This window comes from Nerophis lumbriciformis, linkage group LG05, assembly GCF_033978685.3.
Source record: "Nerophis lumbriciformis linkage group LG05, RoL_Nlum_v2.1, whole genome shotgun sequence".
Classification (NCBI taxonomy): Eukaryota; Metazoa; Chordata; class Actinopteri; order Syngnathiformes; family Syngnathidae; genus Nerophis; species Nerophis lumbriciformis.
The window spans coordinates 13,532,501-13,555,000 of record NC_084552.2 but is presented as its reverse complement, the minus strand read 5'-3'; the positions used below and the strand labels follow the sequence as shown (position 1 = coordinate 13,555,000).

General features: G+C 35.5%; 1 protein-coding gene across 9 annotated transcripts in view; it reads right to left on the bottom strand.

Annotated features, from left to right (window-relative positions):
- Positions 1–22,500, bottom strand: part of osbpl8 (oxysterol binding protein-like 8) — a 1,018,260-nt gene that overhangs the window by 114,682 nt on the left and 881,078 nt on the right. For 2 of the 9 annotated variants that reach the window (XM_061961257.2, XM_061961260.2), the window contains exon 1: positions 19,643–19,903. The exons of the other annotated variants lie outside the window; for them this stretch is intronic. In XM_061961257.2, the coding sequence (XP_061817241.2) occupies positions 19,643–19,684 (42 nt within the window). In that variant the 5' untranslated portion in view covers positions 19,685–19,903. Of the gene's footprint in view, positions 1–19,642; positions 19,904–22,500 lie in introns of those variants that run through there. 9 annotated transcript variants of the gene reach the window in all.

The following is a 22,500-nucleotide window of genomic DNA, read 5'->3' as shown; positions in this document are numbered from 1 at the left end:
ACGTTTGGGAACTGAGGAGACACATTTTTGAAGCTTCTCAGGTGGAATTCTTTCCCATTCTTGCTTGATGTACAGCTTAAGTTGTTCAACAGTCCGGGGGTCTCCGTTGTGCTGTTTTAGGCTTCATAATGCGCCACACATTTTCAATGGGAGACAGGTCTGGACTAAAGGCAGGCCAGTCTAGTACCCGCACTCTTTTACTATGAAGCCACGTTGATGTAACACGTGGCTTGGCATTGTCTTGCTGAAATAAGCAGGGGCGTCTATGGTAACGTTGCTTGGATGGCAACATATGTTGCTCCAAAACCTGTATGTACCTTTCAGCTTTAATGGTGCCTTCACAGATGTGTAAGTTACCCATGTCTTGGGCACTAATACACCCCCATACCATCACACATGCTGGCTTTTACACTTTGCGCCTACAACAATCCAGATGATTCTTTTCCTCTTTGGTCCGGAGGACACGACGTCCACAGTTTCCAAAAACAATTTGAAATGTGGACTCGTCAGACCACAGAACACTTTTCCACTTTGTATCAGTCCATCTTAGATGAGCTCAGCCCCAGCTCAGCCGACGGCGTTTGTGGGTGTTGTTGATAAACGGTTTTCGCCTTGCATAGGAGAGTTTTAACTTGCACTTACAGACGTGGCGACCAACTGTAGTTACTGACAGTGGGTTTCTGAAGTGTTCCTGAGCCTATGTGGTGATATCCTTTACACACTGATGTCGCTTGTTGATGCAGTACAGCCTGAAGGATCGAAGGTCACGGGCTTAGCTGCTTACGTGCAGTGATTTCTCCAGATTCTCTGAACCCTTTGATGATATTATGGACTGTAGATGGTGAAATCCCTAAATTCCTTGTAATAGCTGGTTGAGAATGTTTTTTCTTAAACTGTTCAACAATTTGCTCACGCATTTGTTGACAAAGTGGTGACCCTCGCCCCATCCTTGTTTGTGAATGACTGAGCATTTCATGGAATCTACTTTTATACCCAATCATGGCACCCACCTGTTCCCAATTTGCCTGTTCACCTGTGGGATGTTCCAAATAAGTGTTTGATGAGCATTCCTCAACTTTATCAGTATTTATTGCCACCTTTCCCAACTTCTTTCTCACGTGTTGCTGGCATCAAATTCTAAAGTTAATGATTATTTGCAAAAAAAATTTTTTTTTATCAGTTTGAACATCAAATATGTTGTCTTTGTAGCACATTCAACTGAATATGGGTTGAAAATTATTTGCAAATCATTGTATTCCGTTTATATTTACATCTAACACAATTTCCCAACTCATATGGAAACGGGGTTTGTACAACATTAGCTCAAAAGCTAAAATAAAACGTTGGCATGCTAACTAACAATCGCCTCATATAACGGAAAAAGTTAGCAGACTTGGAAGTTCGAAACTTTTGAATTGTTGGTTTAAAAGATCAAAATGAACCTAAATGCTAGCATAAAACGCGAACATGCCAAAGTTTGCATGACAACATAGGCAAAGTTAGCATACTTGGGAGAGCACGTCAAGTATAAAGAGCTATGATATTTAGGTTAGGAGGAGCACCATCTGGGTTTCCCATTAAAGCGGATGGCGTCCACTCTAATTTACCAGAGTGTGGAAGCCTCGAATATTAGTTTTTTTTGTGTGTGAACAACCCATCCTCACGGCCACATCTTTTATACCACTGTCATGCATACTTGCCAACCTTGAGACCTCCGATTTCGGGAGGTGGTGGGTGGGGGAGGGCGTGGTCGGGGTGGGGTGGGGGCGTGGTTGGGGGCGTGGCTAAGAGGGGAGGAGTATATTTACAGCTAGAATTCACCAAGTCAAGTATTTCATATATATATATATATATATACACACATATATATATATATATATATATATATATATATATATATATATATATATATATAAATATATATATATAAGAAATAGTTGACTTTCAGTGAATTCTAGCTATATATATATAATTATTTTATTACATATATATATATATATATATATATATATATATATATATATATATATATAAAATTAAATAAATAAAATAAATACTTGAATTTCAGTGTTCATTTATTTACACATATACACACACATAACACTCATCTGCTCATTGTTGAGTTAAGGGTTGAATTGTCCATCCTTGTTCTATTCTCTTGTCACTATTTTTCTAACCATGCTGAACACCCTTTCGCAGGTACCCAGAAAGGTTTCGAGTACCACCAAAAAAACTGAATCGCTGAAGACAGTATAAAAATCTGTGTTAAAGGTGTACAAATACTGTTTGGATAATAAGTATGTTATTGTTTACAAATGAGGGTTAAGAGTTCAGTACTAAAAAAAATAAAATAAATGTGGCTTAAGTACCGTTTTTTAATTGAGCTGCTGCATTTTTTGGTGGGGTTGTTTATTTATTTTGAGGAACTTCTTCATTTCTAAAAGGGGAGGAATGCTATAGAGTGATCTATGTTTGTCTGTTGCCATCTCCTGGTGAATGTTGGCTATAGCATACTGGGGTTACTTTTTGGTTGGCCAACGATTTACATGGTGTTGCACACCTGACGTCAAGTGTGTGAGTCTGTTCTGAAGTCTACAGTAAAGAGACGTACTTCATCACCTCACCTGGCTATTGCCTCCAACTCAATATATTACAACAACATTGCTGTTTACGGCAGACGAACTGCTTTACGGTAGAATAAAACATGACTGCTGTTGTTGTGTGTTGTTGCCGCGCTGGGAGGACGTTAATGAAACTGCCTAACAATAAACCCACATAAGAAACCAAGAACTCGCCCTCGATCATTCTACAGTTATAACGTGTGTTGTGGGAAAGCGGACGTGAATACAGGCTGTTGACACGTCACTCAGGTCCGCATGAAGCTGGAGGGGGCGTGGCTTTCCTTCTCTCTCTCCACTTATCGGAAATCTGAGAACACCGGAACGTTCCTCAAAGCCTTGGAGCGCTCACGCTTTTTACAAAAAGTCGATATCTTGAAGTCTACTTCCGCAGCCGTACAGTCAGATAACTTGGTATGTGAAACATGCTAATAACTGTATGCATGTTTACATTCAAGTGATAGCTTTTTGAGCTAATTTTGCAACTGTTTACCCTAGATCAGTGGTTCTTAACCTGGGTTCGATGAAACCCTAGGGGTTCGGTGAGTCGGGCTCAGGGGTTCGGCGGAGGTCAAGACACACCCGACTCATCGTGTAAAGAAACACTTCTCCCTATCGGCGTATTACGGATACGGCAACAGCAGAAGTCACACTGATTTGCAGGTGTGTCATTTGTGTTGGTTTTGTTATTTGAACAAGGTGATGTTCATGCACGGTTCATTTTGTGCACCAGTTAAAAAACCTGGTTACATTTTAGTATGGGGAACATATTCACCATTAATTAGTTGCTTATTAACATGCAAACTAGTAACATATTGGCTCTTAATTAGTCATTATTAAGTACTTATTAATGCCTTATTCGGCATGGCCTTGTTATAACCCTAACTCTCTAACCCTGGCCCTAACCCTAACCCTAACCATCCATCCATTTTCTACCGCTTGTCCCTTTTGGGGTCCAAATAACTCTAAATTAAAACTTTGTTACTTAGAATATGTTCCCCATACTGAAGTGTTACCAAAAACATATAACTTTGTCTTGAATTTGAAAAAAACACATTTTATTTTTAACTAAAGAAGGGTTCGGTGAATGCGCATATGAAACTGGTGGGGTTCGGTACCTCCAACAAGGTTAAGAACCACTGCCCTAGAGTCATATAACTTGGCATGTCCATCCATCCATCTTCTTCCGCTTATCCGAGGTCGGGTAGCGGGGGCAGCACCTCTCCCCAGCCACTTCGTCCAGCTCCTCCCAAGGGATCCCGAGGCGTTCCCAGGCCAGCCGGGAGACATAGTCTACCCAACGTGTCCTGGGTCTTCCCCGTGACCTCCTACCGGTTGGACGTGCCTGAAACACCTCCCTAGGGAGGCGTTCAGGTGGCATCCTGACCAGATGCCCGAACCACCTCATCTGGCTCCTCTCGATGTGGAGGAGCAGCGGCTTTACTTTGAGCTCCTCCCGGATGACAGAGCTTCTCACCCTATCTCTAAGGGAGAGCCCCGCCACCCGGCGGAGGAAACTCATTTCGGCCGCTTGTACCCGTGATCTTGTCCTTTCGGTCATAACCCAAAGCTCATGACCATAGGTGAGGATGGGAACGTAGATCGACCGGTAAATTGAGAGCTTTGCCTTCCGGCTCAGCCCCTTCTTCACCACAACGGATCGATACAGCGTCCACATTACTGAAGACGCCGCACCGATCCGCCTGTCGATCTCACGATCCACTCTTCCCTCACTCGTGAACAAGACTCCGAGGTACTTGAACTCCTCCACTTGGGGCAAGGTCTCCTACCCAACCCGTAGGTGGCACTCCACCCTTTTCCGGGAGAGAACCATGGACTCTGACTTGGAGGTGCTGATTCTCATCCCGGTCGCTTCACACTCGGCTGCGAACCGATCCAGTGAGAGCTGAAGATCCTGGCCAGATGAAACCATCAGGAGACCTAATCCTGCAGCCACCTCAACGCCTTGACTGCACCTAGAAATTCTGTCCATAAAAGTTATGAACAGAATGGGTGACAAAGGGCAGCCTTGGCGGAGTCCAACCCTCACTGGAAACGTGTCCAACTTACTGCCGGCAATGCGGACCAAGCTCTGACACTGATCATACAGGGAGCGGACCGCCACAATCAGACAGTCCGATACCCCATACTCTCTGAGCACTCCCCACAGGACCTCCCGAGGGACACGGTCGAATGCCTTCTTCAAGTCCACAAAGCACATGTAGACTGGTTGAGCAAACTCCCATGCACCCTCAAGGACCCTGCCAAGAGTATAGAGCTGGTCCACAGTTCCACGACCAGGACGAAAACCACACTGTTCCTCCTGAATCCGAGGTTCGACTATCCGGCGTAGCCTCCTCTCCAGTACACCTGAATAGACCTTACCGGGAAGGTTGAGTAACTTGGTATGTGACACTTGTTAGCTGCTAGCATGCTAATGTTATCATACCAGCATACTGACATAAACATGATAGCGTTTTAGCTAACTTTAGTTTTTTTTCTCCAATTACACAGCCATACACCTTACAGTCATGTAACCTGGTATGTGACACATGCTAACTGAGAGCATGCTAATGTTAGCATGCTAACATTAACATGATACCTTTTTGCGCTAAATTTGCAACCGTTTACTCCTGACTCATACAACTTGGTGCGTGACACTTGTAAACTGTTAGCATGCAAACGTAATAAGCATGCTAACATTAAAGTGCTAACTTTTTTAGCTAGTTTTGCAACCGTTTACCCCAGAGTCATATAACTTGGTATGTGACACAAGCTAACTAGTATCATGCTCACGTTAGCTTGCAAGCATGCTAACATTAGCGTGCTAACTTTTTGAGCTAATTTTGCAACCGTTTACCCTAGAGTCATATAACTTGTTAACTGCTAACATGTTAATGTTAGCATACTAACATAAACATGATAGCATTTTAGCTAACTTTAGGTTTTTTTCTCCAATTACACAGCCATACACTTTACAGTCATGTAACCTGGTATGTGACACATGCTAACTGATAGCATGCTAATGTTAGCATGCTAACATTAACATGATACCTTTTTGCGCTAAATTTGCAACCGTTTACTCCTGAGTCATACAACTTGGTGCGTGACACTTGTAAACTGTTAGCATGCAAACGTAATATGCATGCTAACATTAAAGTGCTAAATTTTTTAGCTTATTGTACTCTTTTTCTCTCTCTAATTCCCCAGCCATACACTTTAGAGTCTTATAACGTGGTATGTGACACAAGCTAACTATTATCATGCTCACGTTAGCTTGCAAGCATGCTAACATTAGCGTGCTAACTTTTTGAGCTAATTTTGCAACCGTTTACCCTAGAGACATATAACTTGGTATGTGACACTTGTTAACTGCTAACATGCTAATGTTAGCATACAAGCATACTAACATAAACATGATAGCATTTTAGCTAACTTTAGTTTTTGTCTCCAATTACACAGCCATACACCTTACAGTCATGTAACCTGGTATGTGACACATGCTAACTGAGAGCATGCTAATGTTAGCATGCTAACATTAACATGATACCTTTTTGCGCTAAATTTGCAACCGTTTACTCCTGAGTCATACATCTTGGTGCGTGACACTTGTAAACTGTTAGCATGCAAACGTAATAAGCATGCTAACATTAAAATGCTAACGTTTTTAGCTAATTGTACTCTTTTTTTTCTCTAATTCCCCAGCCATACACTTTAGAGTCTTATAACGTGGTATGTGACACAAGCTAACTATTATCATGCTCACGTTAGCTTGCAAGCATGCTAACATTAGCATGCTAACTTTTTGAGCTAGTTTTGCAACTGTTTACCCCAGAGTCATATAACTTGGAATGTGACACTTGTTACCTGTTATCATGCAAACGATAGCACACATGTTAAATGTTAGCAATTTTACGTGAGCATGCTAACATTTTAGGCCAGCTCTGTGGCTCATTTTGTACAGCTACACCTAATTCAGACACTCGGCGCCATTTTAAAAGCACGGCGGCTTCCGGCGACCCCCGGCCAGAGGTCCAGGGCACAGATAGCAGGCCCATCAAAATTTCCGCTGGAATTTTCTCGTTATTATTATGATAGTGACAAAGAGAATGAAACAAGAGCAAAAGTAATGATTACATATATTACTATTGTTAGAAATTAGGGGTGTCAAATAAAATCATTTTTAATTCAATTGCGATTCTTTTTTTTAACGATTGTTAATCGATTAAAAAAAGTAAAAATTCATTTTTATTTTGGTCATTTTTTGAATCTCGAGCCACTCGAGAGAGCAGGTATGATGAGGAGTATGGGTGGAGGAAGAGCCAAATATGGTCTGACAGGAAGTCCATGCAAAGAGTTGTGAGAAGATGTCAGTGGATGGAAATAAGAAAGGACACTGGACTCCACACGGACCACATTTCACCAGATGGTGTTTCAGCATGTCTGTCTTCACCACTGTGGCTTCTGCTACGCAGGAGGCTCACAAGAATCATGTCCGTGGACTCTGTGGGTCTCACCCTGGGGGGGCCGCTCTTAGGAACAATGTATGAGTTGTGTGTTGTTGTGTGTATACTCATCTGTCTACTAGGGTGGTGTGTGTTGTTACTAGGGTGGTGTGTGTTGTTGTGTATATAGTCTGTCTATAGGACTGTATATATATATATATATATATATATATATATATATATATATATATATATATATATATATATATATATATATATATATATGGCCCTGCGATGAGGTGGCGAGTTGTCCAGGGTGTACACCGCCTTCCGCCCGATTGTAGCTGAGATAGGCTCCAGCGCCCCCCGCGACCCCAAAGGGAATAAGCGGTAGAAAATGGATGGATGGATGGATGGATATATATATCTCTGTAGGGCTGTGGCTCTTTGGGCACCACAAGATTCAATCCGATTCGATTCTTGGGGGTAACGATTCGATTCAGAATCGATACTCGATGCAAACCGATTCTTGATTCAAAATCTGTGTATTTTTTAATAACACTGTCACAAAGAGAACATGCAAACTCGGAGGATTGAACCCAGGACCTTCTTATTGTAATACAATGCTGCCCATGTATAGAATAGAATAGAAAAGAATAGCACCACAGTTCGCTCATAATAAACAATAAACACTTGGGTATTTTTGTATATGCGAATAATATAAATGCAGTCTATTATACAGCATTATTCACATGTGAATAATATAAATACAGTCTATTATACAACATTATTCACATGTGAATAATATAAATACAGTCTATTATACAGCATTATTCACATGTGAATAATATAAATACAGTCTATTATACAGCATTATTCACATGTGAATAACATAAATACAGTCTATTATACAGCATTATTCACATGTGAATAATATAAATACAGTATTATACAGCATTATTCACATGTGAATAACATAAATACAGTCTATTATACAGTATTATTCACATGTGAATAATATAAATACAGTCTATTATACAGCATTATTCACATGTGAATAACATAAATACAGTCTATTATACAGCATTATTCACATATGAATACTATAAATACAGTCTATTATACAGCATTATTCACATGTGAATAATATAAATACAGTATTATACAGCATTATTCACATGTGAATAATATAAATACAGTCTATTATACAGCATTATTCACATGTGAATAACATAAATACAGTCTATTATACAGCATTATTCACATGTGAATAATATAAATACAGTCTATTATACGGCATTATTCACATGTGAATAATATAAATACAGTCTATTATACAGTATTATTCACATGTGAATAACACAAATACAGTCTATTATAGGGCTTCACGGTGGCAGAGGGGTTAGTGCATCTGCCTCACAATACGAAGGTCCTGAGTAGTCTTGGGTTCAATCCCGGGCTCGGGATCTTTCTGTGTGGAGTTTGCATGTCCTCCCCGTGACTGCGTGGGTTCCCTCCGGGTACTCCGGCTTCCTCCCACCTCCAAAGACATGCACCTGGGGATAAGTTGATTGGCAACACTAAATTGGCCCTAGTGTGTGGATGTGAGTGTGAATGTTGTCTGTCTATCTGTGTTGGCCCTGCGATGAGGTGGCGACTTGTCCAGGGTGTACCCCGCCTTCCGCCTGATTGTAGCTGAGATAGGCTCCAGCGCCCCCCGCGACCCCAAAGGGAATAAGCGGTAGAAAATGGATGGATGGGCAGTCTATTATACAGCATTATTCACATGTGAATAATATAGAGTATGTATTTATATTTATAATATGTATGTATATTATATTTTAATATTTTTTTTATTTCTTGGAATCAATTAAGAATCATTACAAATAAGAATTATGATTAATTCAAAAATAGATATTTTTTTTGACACCCCTATATAATTGTCCCTGTATGATTATGGATCAAATGCGGTGCAGTTTTGTTGTGGTTAAAATCAGACATTTGTTTTTATTAGTAAGAAAATTAACATTGAATATTATTATTAATTAAGGTGTACAAAGTGTGGCCCTGGGGGGCACTTGTAGCTTAAAGGACTCCACAAAGTAAGGACTTGAGTGGACAGATGTTTTATTAATGCACACCTTAGAAGTCACATTTCAATGTTGATCATGGGCATGTATTAAAAAAATGAAGATTGTTGCAATAAGAAAAATATATATTACATTATTATTATTATTACATTAACACTGAGCTGTGTTGTTCAGTTTTTGTCTTGTTTTCTTACACTACTGAGTCTCTTTTGCAAGTACTGCACTGTATTATAAAGTCCTTTTTGCATGCAGTCACAATTCCAAGACGCTAAATGGCAGTGGTGTATGGACTAGGATGTGTTGCCATAGTACGAAGTAGTCTTTGCCCTTTGTTATGTTATGTTATTTTCATTTACTATGCGCCCCCCAACCAACTGTTACATCAGCCCAGAGCGCTTTACTTTAATGTGCTATACTTTTCTTTTGTTGCGCCCTACTAAGTGTTTATGCTGTAAAAGTATTGTACTTAATACACACCAGCTGTTGGATTGTAACTAAATACATTAATTTGTGATATTTTATGTGTTATTTTGTACCTGTGTTAATTTTCATGTTGATTGATGCAATTGCATCCCTTTTAACATATTTTATACATTTATTGATAGCGATGAATTATACTGTGAACTCGTGTGCAATCTTTTAGTTTGATTTGTGTGTTTCCAATGTGCTTTTCAAAGTTTAAACAGTTTTCAAATAAACATGCACCTTAGTTGTAGTTTTTATTAACAAATTCGGAGGTGTTGAAATCGCCATGTAAAATCGCTAATGCTAATCTTGAGTATGTCTATGGCAAATCCCATGTATATTAGCATCAAGATATAGAGCATTTTAAAAAGTGGAGCCTTACTGTACTTTTGAGCGCCTTCTTATTGCTTTATTGGCATGGATGATGGTAACATTAAAGGCGGTCAGGCTGAGTGCTTGACTGCCTGTTTCCCCGCCAAGTGCTTGGGCCGGTGCTGAGTTTGCAGCTGGATGTGGACGTGCAACTAAGGTATGAAAATACAGCACAGTTGGTTTTCATGTGAATTGGTACCCAGTAGTACCGAGGTTGGTACTTATGAAAGTACCCAATTCTGTACCCATCCCATCCCATCTAAATGCAATAATACACATCCTCATTACTAGTTGTCTAAATGCAATAATACACATCCTCATTACTAGTTGTCTAAATGCAATAACACACATCCTCATTACTAGTTGTCTAAATGCAATAATACACATCCTCATTACTAGTTGTCTAAATGTAATAATACACATCCTCATTAATATTAGTCTAAATGCAATAATACAAATCCTCATTACTAATTGTCTAAATGCAATAATACACATCCTCATTACTAGTTGTCTAAATGCAATAATACACATTCTCATTACTAGTTGTCTAAATGCAATATAATACACATCCTCATTACTAGTTGTGTAAATACAATATTACACATCCTCAATACTACTTGTCTAAATGCAATAATACACATCCTCTTTACTAGTAGTCTAAATGCAATAATACATATCCTCATTACTAATTGTCAAAATACAATAATACACATCCTCATTACTAGTTGTCTAAATGCAATAATACACATCCTCATTACTCGTTGTCTAAATGCATTAATACACATCCTCATTACTAGTTGTCTAAATGCAATAATACACATCCTCATTACTAGTTGTCTAAATGCAATAATACACATCCTCATTACTAGTTGTTTAAATGCAATAATACACATCCTCATTACTAGTTGTTTAAATGCAATAATACACATCCTCATTACTAGTTGTCTAAATGCATTAATAATACACATCCTCATTACTAGTTGTCTAAATGCAATAATACACATCCTCGTTACTAGTTGTCTAAATGCAATAACACACATCCTCATTACTAGTTGTCTAAATGCAATAATACACATCCTCATTACTAGTTGTCTAAATGTAATAATACACATCCTCATTAATATTAGTCTAAATGCAATAATACAAATCCTCATTACTAATTGTCTGAATGCAATAATACACATCCTCATTACTAGTTGTCTAAATGCAATAATACACATTCTCATTACTAGTTGTCTAAATGCAATATAATACACATCCTCATTACTAGTTGTGTAAATACAATATTACACATCCTCATTACTAGTTGTCTAAATGCAATAATACACATCCTCTTTACTAGTAGTCTAAATGCAATAATACATATCCTCATTACTAATTGTCAAAATGCAATAATACACATCCTCATTACTAGTTGTCTAAATGCAATAATACACATCCTCATTACTCGTTGTCTAAATGCATTAATACACATCCTCATTACTAGTTGTCTAAATGCAATAATACACATCCTCATTACTAGTTGTCTAAATGCAATAATACCCATCCTCATTACTAGTTGTTTAAATGCAATAATACACATCCTCATTACTAGTTGTCTAAATGCAATAATACACATCCTCATTGCTAGTTGTCTAAATGCAATAATACACATCCTCATTACTAGTAGTCTAAATGCAATACACATCCTCATTACTAGTTGTCTAAATGCAATAATAAACATCCTCATTACTAGTTGTCTAAATGCAATATTACACATCATCATTTCTAGTAGTCTAAATGCAATAATACACATCCTCATTACTAGTTGTCTAAATGCATTAATACACATCCTCATTACTAGTAGTCTAAATGCAATAATACACATACTCATTACTAGTTGTCTGAATGCAATAATACACATCCTCATTACTAGTTGTCTAAATGCAATAATACACATCCTCATTACTAGTTGTATAAATGCAATATAACACATACTCATTACTAGTAGTCTAAATGCAATAATACACATCCTCATTACTAGTTGTCTAAATGCATTAATACACATCCTCATTACTAGTTGTCTAAAAGCATTAATACACATCCTCATTTCTAGTAGTCTAAATGCAATAATACAAATCCTCATTACTAGTTGTCTAAATGCAATATAACACATACTCATTACTAGTTGTCTAAATGCAATAATACACATCCTCATTACTAGTTGTCTAAATGCAATAATACACATCCTCATTACTAGTTGTTTAAATGCAAAAATACACATCCTCATTACTAGTTGTCTAAATGCAATATAACACATACTCATTACTAGTTGTCTAAATGCAATAATACACATCCTCATTACTAGTTGTCTAAATGCAATAATACACATCCTCATTACTAGTTGTTTAAATGCAATAATACACATCCTCATTACTAGTTGTCTAAATGCAATAATACACATCCTCATTGCTAGTTGTCTAAATGCAATAAAACACATCCTCATTACTAGTAGTCTAAATGCAATACACATCCTCATTACTAGTTGTCTAAATGCAATAATAAACATCCTCATTACTAGTTGTCTAAATGCAATAATACACATCATCATTTCTAGTAGTCTAAATGCAATAATACACATCCTCATTACTAGTTGTCTAAATGCATTAATACACATCCTCATTACTAGTAGTCTAAATGCAATAATACACATACTCATTACTAGTTGTCTGAATGCAATAATACACATCCTCATTACTAGTTGTCTAAATGCAATAATACACATCCTCATTACTAGTTGTATAAATGCAATATAACACATACTCATTACTAGTAGTCTAAATGCAATAATACACATCCTCATTACTAGTTGTCTAAATGCATTAATACACATCCTCATTACTAGTTGTCTAAAAGCATTAATACACATCCTCATTTCTAGTAGTCTAAATGAAAATAATACACATCCTCATTACTAGTTGTCTAAATGCAATAATACACATCCTCATTACTAGTTGTCTAAATGCAATAACACACATCCTCATTACTAGTTGTCTAAATGCAATAATACACATCCTCATTACTAGTTGTCTAAATGCAATAATACACATCCTCATTACTAGTTGTCTAAATGCAATAACACACATCCTCATTACTAGTTGTCTAAATGCAATAATACACATCCTCATTACTAGTTGTCTAAATGTAATAATACACATCCTCATTAATATTAGTCTAAATGCAATAATACAAATCCTCATTACTAATTGTCTAAATGCAATAATACACATCCTCATTACTAGTTGTCTAAATGCAATAATACACATTCTCATTACTAGTTGTCTAAATGCAATATAATACACATCCTCATTACTAGTTGTGTAAATACAATATTACACATCCTCAATACTACTTGTCTAAATGCAATAATACACATCCTCTTTACTAGTAGTCTAAATGCAATAATACATATCCTCATTACTAATTGTCAAAATACAATAATACACATCCTCATTACTAGTTGTCTAAATGCAATAATACACATCCTCATTACTCGTTGTCTAAATGCATTAATACACATCCTCATTACTAGTTGTCTAAATGCAATAATACACATCCTCATTGCTAGTTGTCTAAATGCAATAATACACATCCTCATTACTAGTAGTCTAAATGCAATACACATCCTCATTACTAGTTGTCTAAATGCAATAATAAACATCCTCATTACTAGTTGTCTAAATGCAATATTACACATCATCATTTCTAGTAGTCTAAATGCAATAATACACATCCTCATTACTAGTTGTCTAAATGCATTAATACACATCCTCATTACTAGTAGTCTAAATGCAATAATACACATACTCATTACTAGTTGTCTGAATGCAATAATACACATCCTCATTACTAGTTGTCTAAATGCAATAATACACATCCTCATTACTAGTTGTATAAATGCAATATAACACATACTCATTACTAGTAGTCTAAATGCAATAATACACATCCTCATTACTAGTTGTCTAAATGCATTAATACACATCCTCATTACTAGTTGTCTAAAAGCATTAATACACATCCTCATTTCTAGTAGTCTAAATGCAATAATACAAATCCTCATTACTAGTTGTCTAAATGCAATATAACACATACTCATTACTAGTTGTCTAAATGCAATAATACACATCCTCATTACTAGTTGTCTAAATGCAATAATACACATCCTCATTACTAGTTGTTTAAATGCAAAAATACACATCCTCATTACTAGTTGTCTAAATGCAATATAACACATACTCATTACTAGTTGTCTAAATGCAATAATACACATCCTCATTACTAGTTGTCTAAATGCAATAATACACATCCTCATTACTAGTTGTTTAAATGCAATAATACACATCCTCATTACTAGTTGTCTAAATGCAATAATACACATCCTCATTGCTAGTTGTCTAAATGCAATAATACACATCCTCATTACTAGTAGTCTAAATGCAATACACATCCTCATTACTAGTTGTCTAAATGCAATAATAAACATCCTCATTACTAGTTGTCTAAATGCAATAATACACATCATCATTTCTAGTAGTCTAAATGCAATAATACACATCCTCATTACTAGTTGTCTAAATGCATTAATACACATCCTCATTACTAGTAGTCTAAATGCAATAATACACATACTCATTACTAGTTGTCTGAATGCAATAATACACATCCTCATTACTAGTTGTCTAAATGCAATAATACACATCCTCATTACTAGTTGTATAAATGCAATATAACACATACTCATTACTAGTAGTCTAAATGCAATAATACACATCCTCATTACTAGTTGTCTAAATGCATTAATACACATCCTCATTACTAGTTGTCTAAAAGCATTAATACACATCCTCATTTCTAGTAGTCTAAATGAAAATAATACACATCCTCATTACTAGTTGTCTAAATGCAATAATACACATCCTCATTACTAGTTGTCTAAATGCAATAACACACATCCTCATTACTAGTTGTCTAAATGCAATAATACACATCCTCATTACTAGTTGTCTAAATGCAATAATACACATCCTCATTACTAGTTGTCTAAATGCAATAACACACATCCTCATTACTAGTTGTCTAAATGCAATAATACACATCCTCATTACTAGTTGTCTAAATGTAATAATACACATCCTCATTAATATTAGTCTAAATGCAATAATACAAATCCTCATTACTAATTGTCTAAATGCAATAATACACATCCTCATTACTAGTTGTCTAAATGCAATAATACACATTCTCATTACTAGTTGTCTAAATGCAATATAATACACATCCTCATTACTAGTTGTGTAAATACAATATTACACATCCTCAATACTACTTGTCTAAATGCAATAATACACATCCTCTTTACTAGTAGTCTAAATGCAATAATACATATCCTCATTACTAATTGTCAAAATACAATAATACACATCCTCATTACTAGTTGTCTAAATGCAATAATACACATCCTCATTACTCGTTGTCTAAATGCATTAATACACATCCTCATTACTAGTTGTCTAAATGCAATAATACACATCCTCATTACTAGTTGTCTAAATGCAATAATACACATCCTCATTACTAGTTGTTTAAATGCAATAATACACATCCTCATTACTAGTTGTTTAAATGCAATAATACACATCCTCATTACTAGTTGTCTAAATGCATTAATAATACACATCCTCATTACTAGTTGTCTAAATGCAATAATACACATCCTCGTTACTAGTTGTCTAAATGCAATAACACACATCCTCATTACTAGTTGTCTAAATGCAATAATACACATCCTCATTACTAGTTGTCTAAATGTAATAATACACATCCTCATTAATATTAGTCTAAATGCAATAATACAAATCCTCATTACTAATTGTCTGAATGCAATAATACACATCCTCATTACTAGTTGTCTAAATGCAATAATACACATTCTCATTACTAGTTGTCTAAATGCAATATAATACACATCCTCATTACTAGTTGTGTAAATACAATATTACACATCCTCATTACTAGTTGTCTAAATGCAATAATACACATCCTCTTTACTAGTAGTCTAAATGCAATAATACATATCCTCATTACTAATTGTCAAAATGCAATAATACACATCCTCATTACTAGTTGTCTAAATGCAATAATACACATCCTCATTACTCGTTGTCTAAATGCATTAATACACATCCTCATTACTAGTTGTCTAAATGCAATAATACACATCCTCATTACTAGTTGTCTAAATGCAATAATACCCATCCTCATTACTAGTTGTTTAAATGCAATAATACACATCCTCATTACTAGTTGTCTAAATGCAATAATACACATCCTCATTGCTAGTTGTCTAAATGCAATAATACACATCCTCATTACTAGTAGTCTAAATGCAATACACATCCTCATTACTAGTTGTCTAAATGCAATAATAAACATCCTCATTACTAGTTGTCTAAATGCAATATTACACATCATCATTTCTAGTAGTCTAAATGCAATAATACACATCCTCATTACTAGTTGTCTAAATGCATTAATACACATCCTCATTACTAGTAGTCTAAATGCAATAATACACATACTCATTACTAGTTGTCTGAATGCAATAATACACATCCTCATTACTAGTTGTCTAAATGCAATAATACACATCCTCATTACTAGTTGTATAAATGCAATATAACACATACTCATTACTAGTAGTCTAAATGCAATAATACACATCCTCATTACTAGTTGTCTAAATGCATTAATACACATCCTCATTACTAGTTGTCTAAAAGCATTAATACACATCCTCATTTCTAGTAGTCTAAATGCAATAATACAAATCCTCATTACTAGTTGTCTAAATGCAATATAACACATACTCATTACTAGTTGTCTAAATGCAATAATACACATCCTCATTACTAGTTGTCTAAATGCAATAATACACATCCTCATTACTAGTTGTTTAAATGCAAAAATACACATCCTCATTACTAGTTGTCTAAATGCAATATAACACATACTCATTACTAGTTGTCTAAATGCAATAATACACATCCTCATTACTAGTTGTCTAAATGCAATAATACACATCCTCATTACTAGTTGTTTAAATGCAATAATACACATCCTCATTACTAGTTGTCTAAATGCAATAATACACATCCTCATTGCTAGTTGTCTAAATGCAATAATACACATCCTCATTACTAGTAGTCTAAATGCAATACACATCCTCATTACTAGTTGTCTAAATGCAATAATAAACATCCTCATTACTAGTTGTCTAAATGCAATAATACACATCATCATTTCTAGTAGTCTAAATGCAATAATACACATCCTCATTACTAGTTGTCTAAATGCATTAATACACATCCTCATTACTAGTAGTCTAAATGCAATAATACACATACTCATTACTAGTTGTCTGAATGCAATAATACACATCCTCATTACTAGTTGTCTAAATGCAATAATACACATCCTCATTACTAGTTGTATAAATGCAATATAACACATACTCATTACTAGTAGTCTAAATGCAATAATACACATCCTCATTACTAGTTGTCTAAATGCATTAATACACATCCTCATTACTAGTTGTCTAAAAGCATTAATACACATCCTCATTTCTAGTAGTCTAAATGAAAATAATACACATCCTCATTACTAGTTGTCTAAATGCAATAATACACATCCTCATTACTAGTTGTCTAAATGCAATAACACACATCCTCATTACTAGTTGTCTAAATGCAATAATACACATCCTCATTACTAGTTGTCTAAATGCAATAATACACATCCTCATTACTAGTTGTCTAAATGCAATAACACACATCCTCATTACTAGTTGTCTAAATGCAATAATACACATCCTCATTACTAGTTGTCTAAATGTAATAATACACATCCTCATTAATATTAGTCTAAATGCAATAATACAAATCCTCATTACTAATTGTCTAAATGCAATAATACACATCCTCATTACTAGTTGTCTAAATGCAATAATACACATTCTCATTACTAGTTGTCTAAATGCAATATAATACACATCCTCATTACTAGTTGTGTAAATACAATATTACACATCCTCAATACTACTTGTCTAAATGCAATAATACACATCCTCTTTACTAGTAGTCTAAATGCAATATTACATATCCTCATTACTAATTGTCAAAATGCAATAATACACATCCTCATTACTAGTTGTCTAAATGCAATAATACACATCCTCATTACTCGTTGTCTAAATGCATTAATACACATCCTCATTACTAGTTGTCTAAATGCAATAATACACATCCTCATTACTAGTTGTCTAAATGCAATAATACACATCCTCATTACTAGTTGTTTAAATGCAATAATACACATCCTCATTACTAGTTGTCTAAATGCAATAATACACATCCTCATTACTAGTTGTCTAAATGCATTAATAATACACATCCTCATTACTAGTTGTCTAAATGCAATAATACACATCCTCGTTACTAGTTGTCTAAATGCAATAACACACATCCTCATTACTAGTTGTCTAAATGCAATAATACACATCCTCATTACTAGTTGTCTAAATGTAATAATACACATCCTCATTAATATTAGTCTAAATGCAATAATACAAATCCTCATTACTAATTGTCTGAATGCAATAATACACATCCTCATTACTAGTTGTCTAAATGCAATAATACACATTCTCATTACTAGTTGTCTAAATGCAATATAATACACATCCTCATTACTAGTTGTCTAAATGCAATAATACACATCCTCATTACTAGTTGTCTAAATGCAATAATACACATCCTCATTACTAGTTGTTTAAATGCAATAATACACATCCTCATTACTAGTTGTCTAAAAGCATTAATACACATCCTCATTGCTAGTTGTCTAAATGCAATAATACACATCCTCATTACTAGTAGTCTAAATGCAATAATACACATCCTCATTACTAGTTGTCTAAATGCATTAATAAACATCCTCATTACTAGTTGTCTAAATGCAATAATACACATCATCATTTCTAGTAGTCTAAATGCAATAATACACATCCTCATTACTAGTTGTCTAAATGCATTAATACACATCCTCATTACTAGTAGTCTAAATGCAATAATACACATACTCATTACTAGTTGTCTGAATGCAATAATACACATCCTCATTACTAGTTGTCTAAATGCAATAATACACATCCTCATTACTAATTGTCGAAATGCAATAATACACATCCTCATTCCTAATTGTCTAAATGCAATAATACACATCCTCATTACTAGTTGTCTAAATGCAATAATACACATCCTCATTACTAGTTGTCTAAATGCAATAATACACATCCTCATTACTAGTTGTCTAAATGCATTAATACACATCCTCATTTCTAGTAGTCTAAATGCAATAATACACATCCTCATTACCAGCTGTCTAAATGTAATAATACACATTTTCACTAGTTATAATAATACGATGCAACATGACTAGGTATAATAATAGCCAGACAGAGAGGAAATGCAGACAGACAGAGAGGAAAAGCAGACAGACGGAGAGGAAATGCAGACAGACGGAGAGGAAAAGCAGACAGACAGAGACGTACCGTGTGGCGGGAGGTGAGCTTGCAGTGGTGTGGTGACAACATGAAAGCTGCTAGGTAGGAGGCAGCTCAGAGACGAGGGCTACAAGAGCGCTGAGGGGAGGAGACAAGGCACTCTCTCACTGATGAGGACACGTCTTTGCTCTCAGCCTTCACTTAAATGTCCCTGCTGCCTTTATCTGTTGCATCATTCTCTCCACTTTCATCTCAACCACTATACTTTCTGCTCGCTTTCATTAACTTCTTCATGACATCACAAAGCAGGCTTTGGGCGCCATAGTAATCATCTGAGCAACAAGGAAGTGGAAGTGTTTGTTTTATATATATATATATATATATACAAACCCCGTTTCCATATGAGTTGGGAAATTGTGTTAGATGTAAATATAAACGGAATACAATGATTTGCAAATCATTTTCAACCCATATTCAGTTAAATATGCTACAAAGACAACATACTTGATGTTCAAACTGATAAACTTTTTTTTTTTTGCAAATAATCATTAACTTTAGAATTTGATGCCAGCAACACGTGACAAAGAAGTTGGGAAAGGTGGCAATAAATACTGATAAAGTTGAGGAATGCTCATCAAACACTTATTTGGAACATCCCACAGGTGAACAGGCAAATTGGGAACAGGTGGGTGCCATGATTGGGTATAAAAGTAGATTCCATGAAATGCTCAGTCATTCACAATCAAGGATTGTCACCACTTTGTCAACAAATGCGTGAGCAAATTGTTGAACAGTTTAAGAAAAACCTTTCTCAACCAGCTATTGCAAGGAATTTAGGGATTTCACCATCTACGGTCCGTAATATCATCAAAGGGTTCAGAGAATCTGGAGAAATCAATCCCCGTAAGCAGCTAAGCCCGTGACCTTTGATCCTTCAGGCTGTATTGCATTAACAAGCGACATCAGTGTGTAAAGGATATCACCACATGGGCTCAGGAACACTTCAGAAACCCACTGTCAGTAACTACAGTTGGTCGCTACATCTGTAAGTGCAAGTTAAAACTCTCCTATGCAAGGCGAAAACCGTTTATCAACAACACCCAGAAACGCCGTCGGCTTCGCTGGGCCTGAGCTCATCTAAGATGGACTGACACAAAGTGTAAAAGTGTTCTGTGGTCTGACGAGTCCACATTTCAAATTGTTTTTGGAAACTGTGGACGTCGTGTCCTCCGGACCAAAGAGGAAAAGAACTATCCGGATTGTTATAGGCGCTAAGTCGACATTGTTCAGCAGCAGTAGTGTATGCTTCTGCCAACACGTTAAACATGCTAACCCATTTGAAGCAGCACCACCCCTAAGTGAACATCGCTTCAACGAAGATAAAGACGAGCGTCGTGCAAACACCGCATTCAAGCAGCCTCTCCTCGGCGAGTCAGGCAGGGCTAAAGCAAAAACAAATGTTCTTATAGCAGCAGATTTAAGACCATATTGCATTAAAAACTAGATTTTGACCCACTTCTATGGTGGAAGAACAATGAGTCCATATATCTTCTTACTACCAAGTTAGCCAGGGACTACCTCGCCATACCTGCTACCTCCGTGCCCAGTGAAAGGGTATTTTCTACAGCTGGAGACATTTTAACTGCAAGCAGGTCTGCTCTCTCTGCAGAAAATGTGGATAAACTGATTTTTCTGGCAAAAAAACATGAAGATTGAGTGAAAGTCACCAGAGTGAAACTGTTTAATGTTGCACTTTTTATATGTAGAAGAAAAGTTTTGTCATTTTATTTAATCTGAGCAACAACTTGAGGCAGTTTAATGTTGAATAACGTGGACCCCGACTTAAACAAGGGGTGTTACCATTTAGTGGTCAATTGTACGGAATATGTACTGTACTGTGCAATCTACTAATAAAAGTCTCAATCAATCAATCACAAAAAGCACTTTATATGTAGAAAGGTTTTGTTAAGAAACCATTCTGAGCCTTATCTTAATTAGTTTTTATTTTATATATGTTGACCACATTAACCCTGGCAATGGACCCTGTGTGTAATGGGTAAATGTGGAAGTAGTGTCAAAGCGCTTTGAGTACCTTGAAGGTAGAAAAGCGCTATACAAGTACAACTCATTTATCATCATTTATATGTATGTTATTGTTATGCTTAGCATTCATGACTGCCTGCTGTTGCACTGATCAGCCTAGTGGTGGCTCACATCCATCACACACACAGCTATTTCTAATTTTGGGCAGAATTATTATAGTGTTCCCAATGTTAAAAGGATAAAGCCATTGTTTACAAATTTGGTAAATAAATAACCAAAAAAAAATATATATATATATACATATATATATATATATATATATATATTTTTTTTTTTACATATATTTATGTAAATATATATACGTATATATACATATGTGTATATATATTTATATTTATGTATATAAATGTATATATATATATATATATATATATATATATATATATATATATATATATATATATATATATATATATATATATATATGTATGTATGTATGTATGTATGTATGTATGTATAGTGTATATATATAAATATATATACACCATATATGTACAGTATGTATGTATATATGTGTGTGTGTATATATATATATTAGAGATGCGCGGTTTGCGGGCACAACCGCGGAGTCCGCGGATTATCCGCGGATCGGGCGGATGAAATTAAAAAAAATAAGATTTTATCCGCGCGCGGGTCGGGTCGGGCGGATTAATTCGATATTTATTTTTTTTTTTTTTTTTTTTGCGGGTGGCAGTTAAACCAATTCGGAAATATATATACATAGTTAAATGTTGTTACCCACATATGAAAAACGAGCAGGCACCTGCTGCATATGCCACAACAGAAGAAAAAAAAAGAAAAGA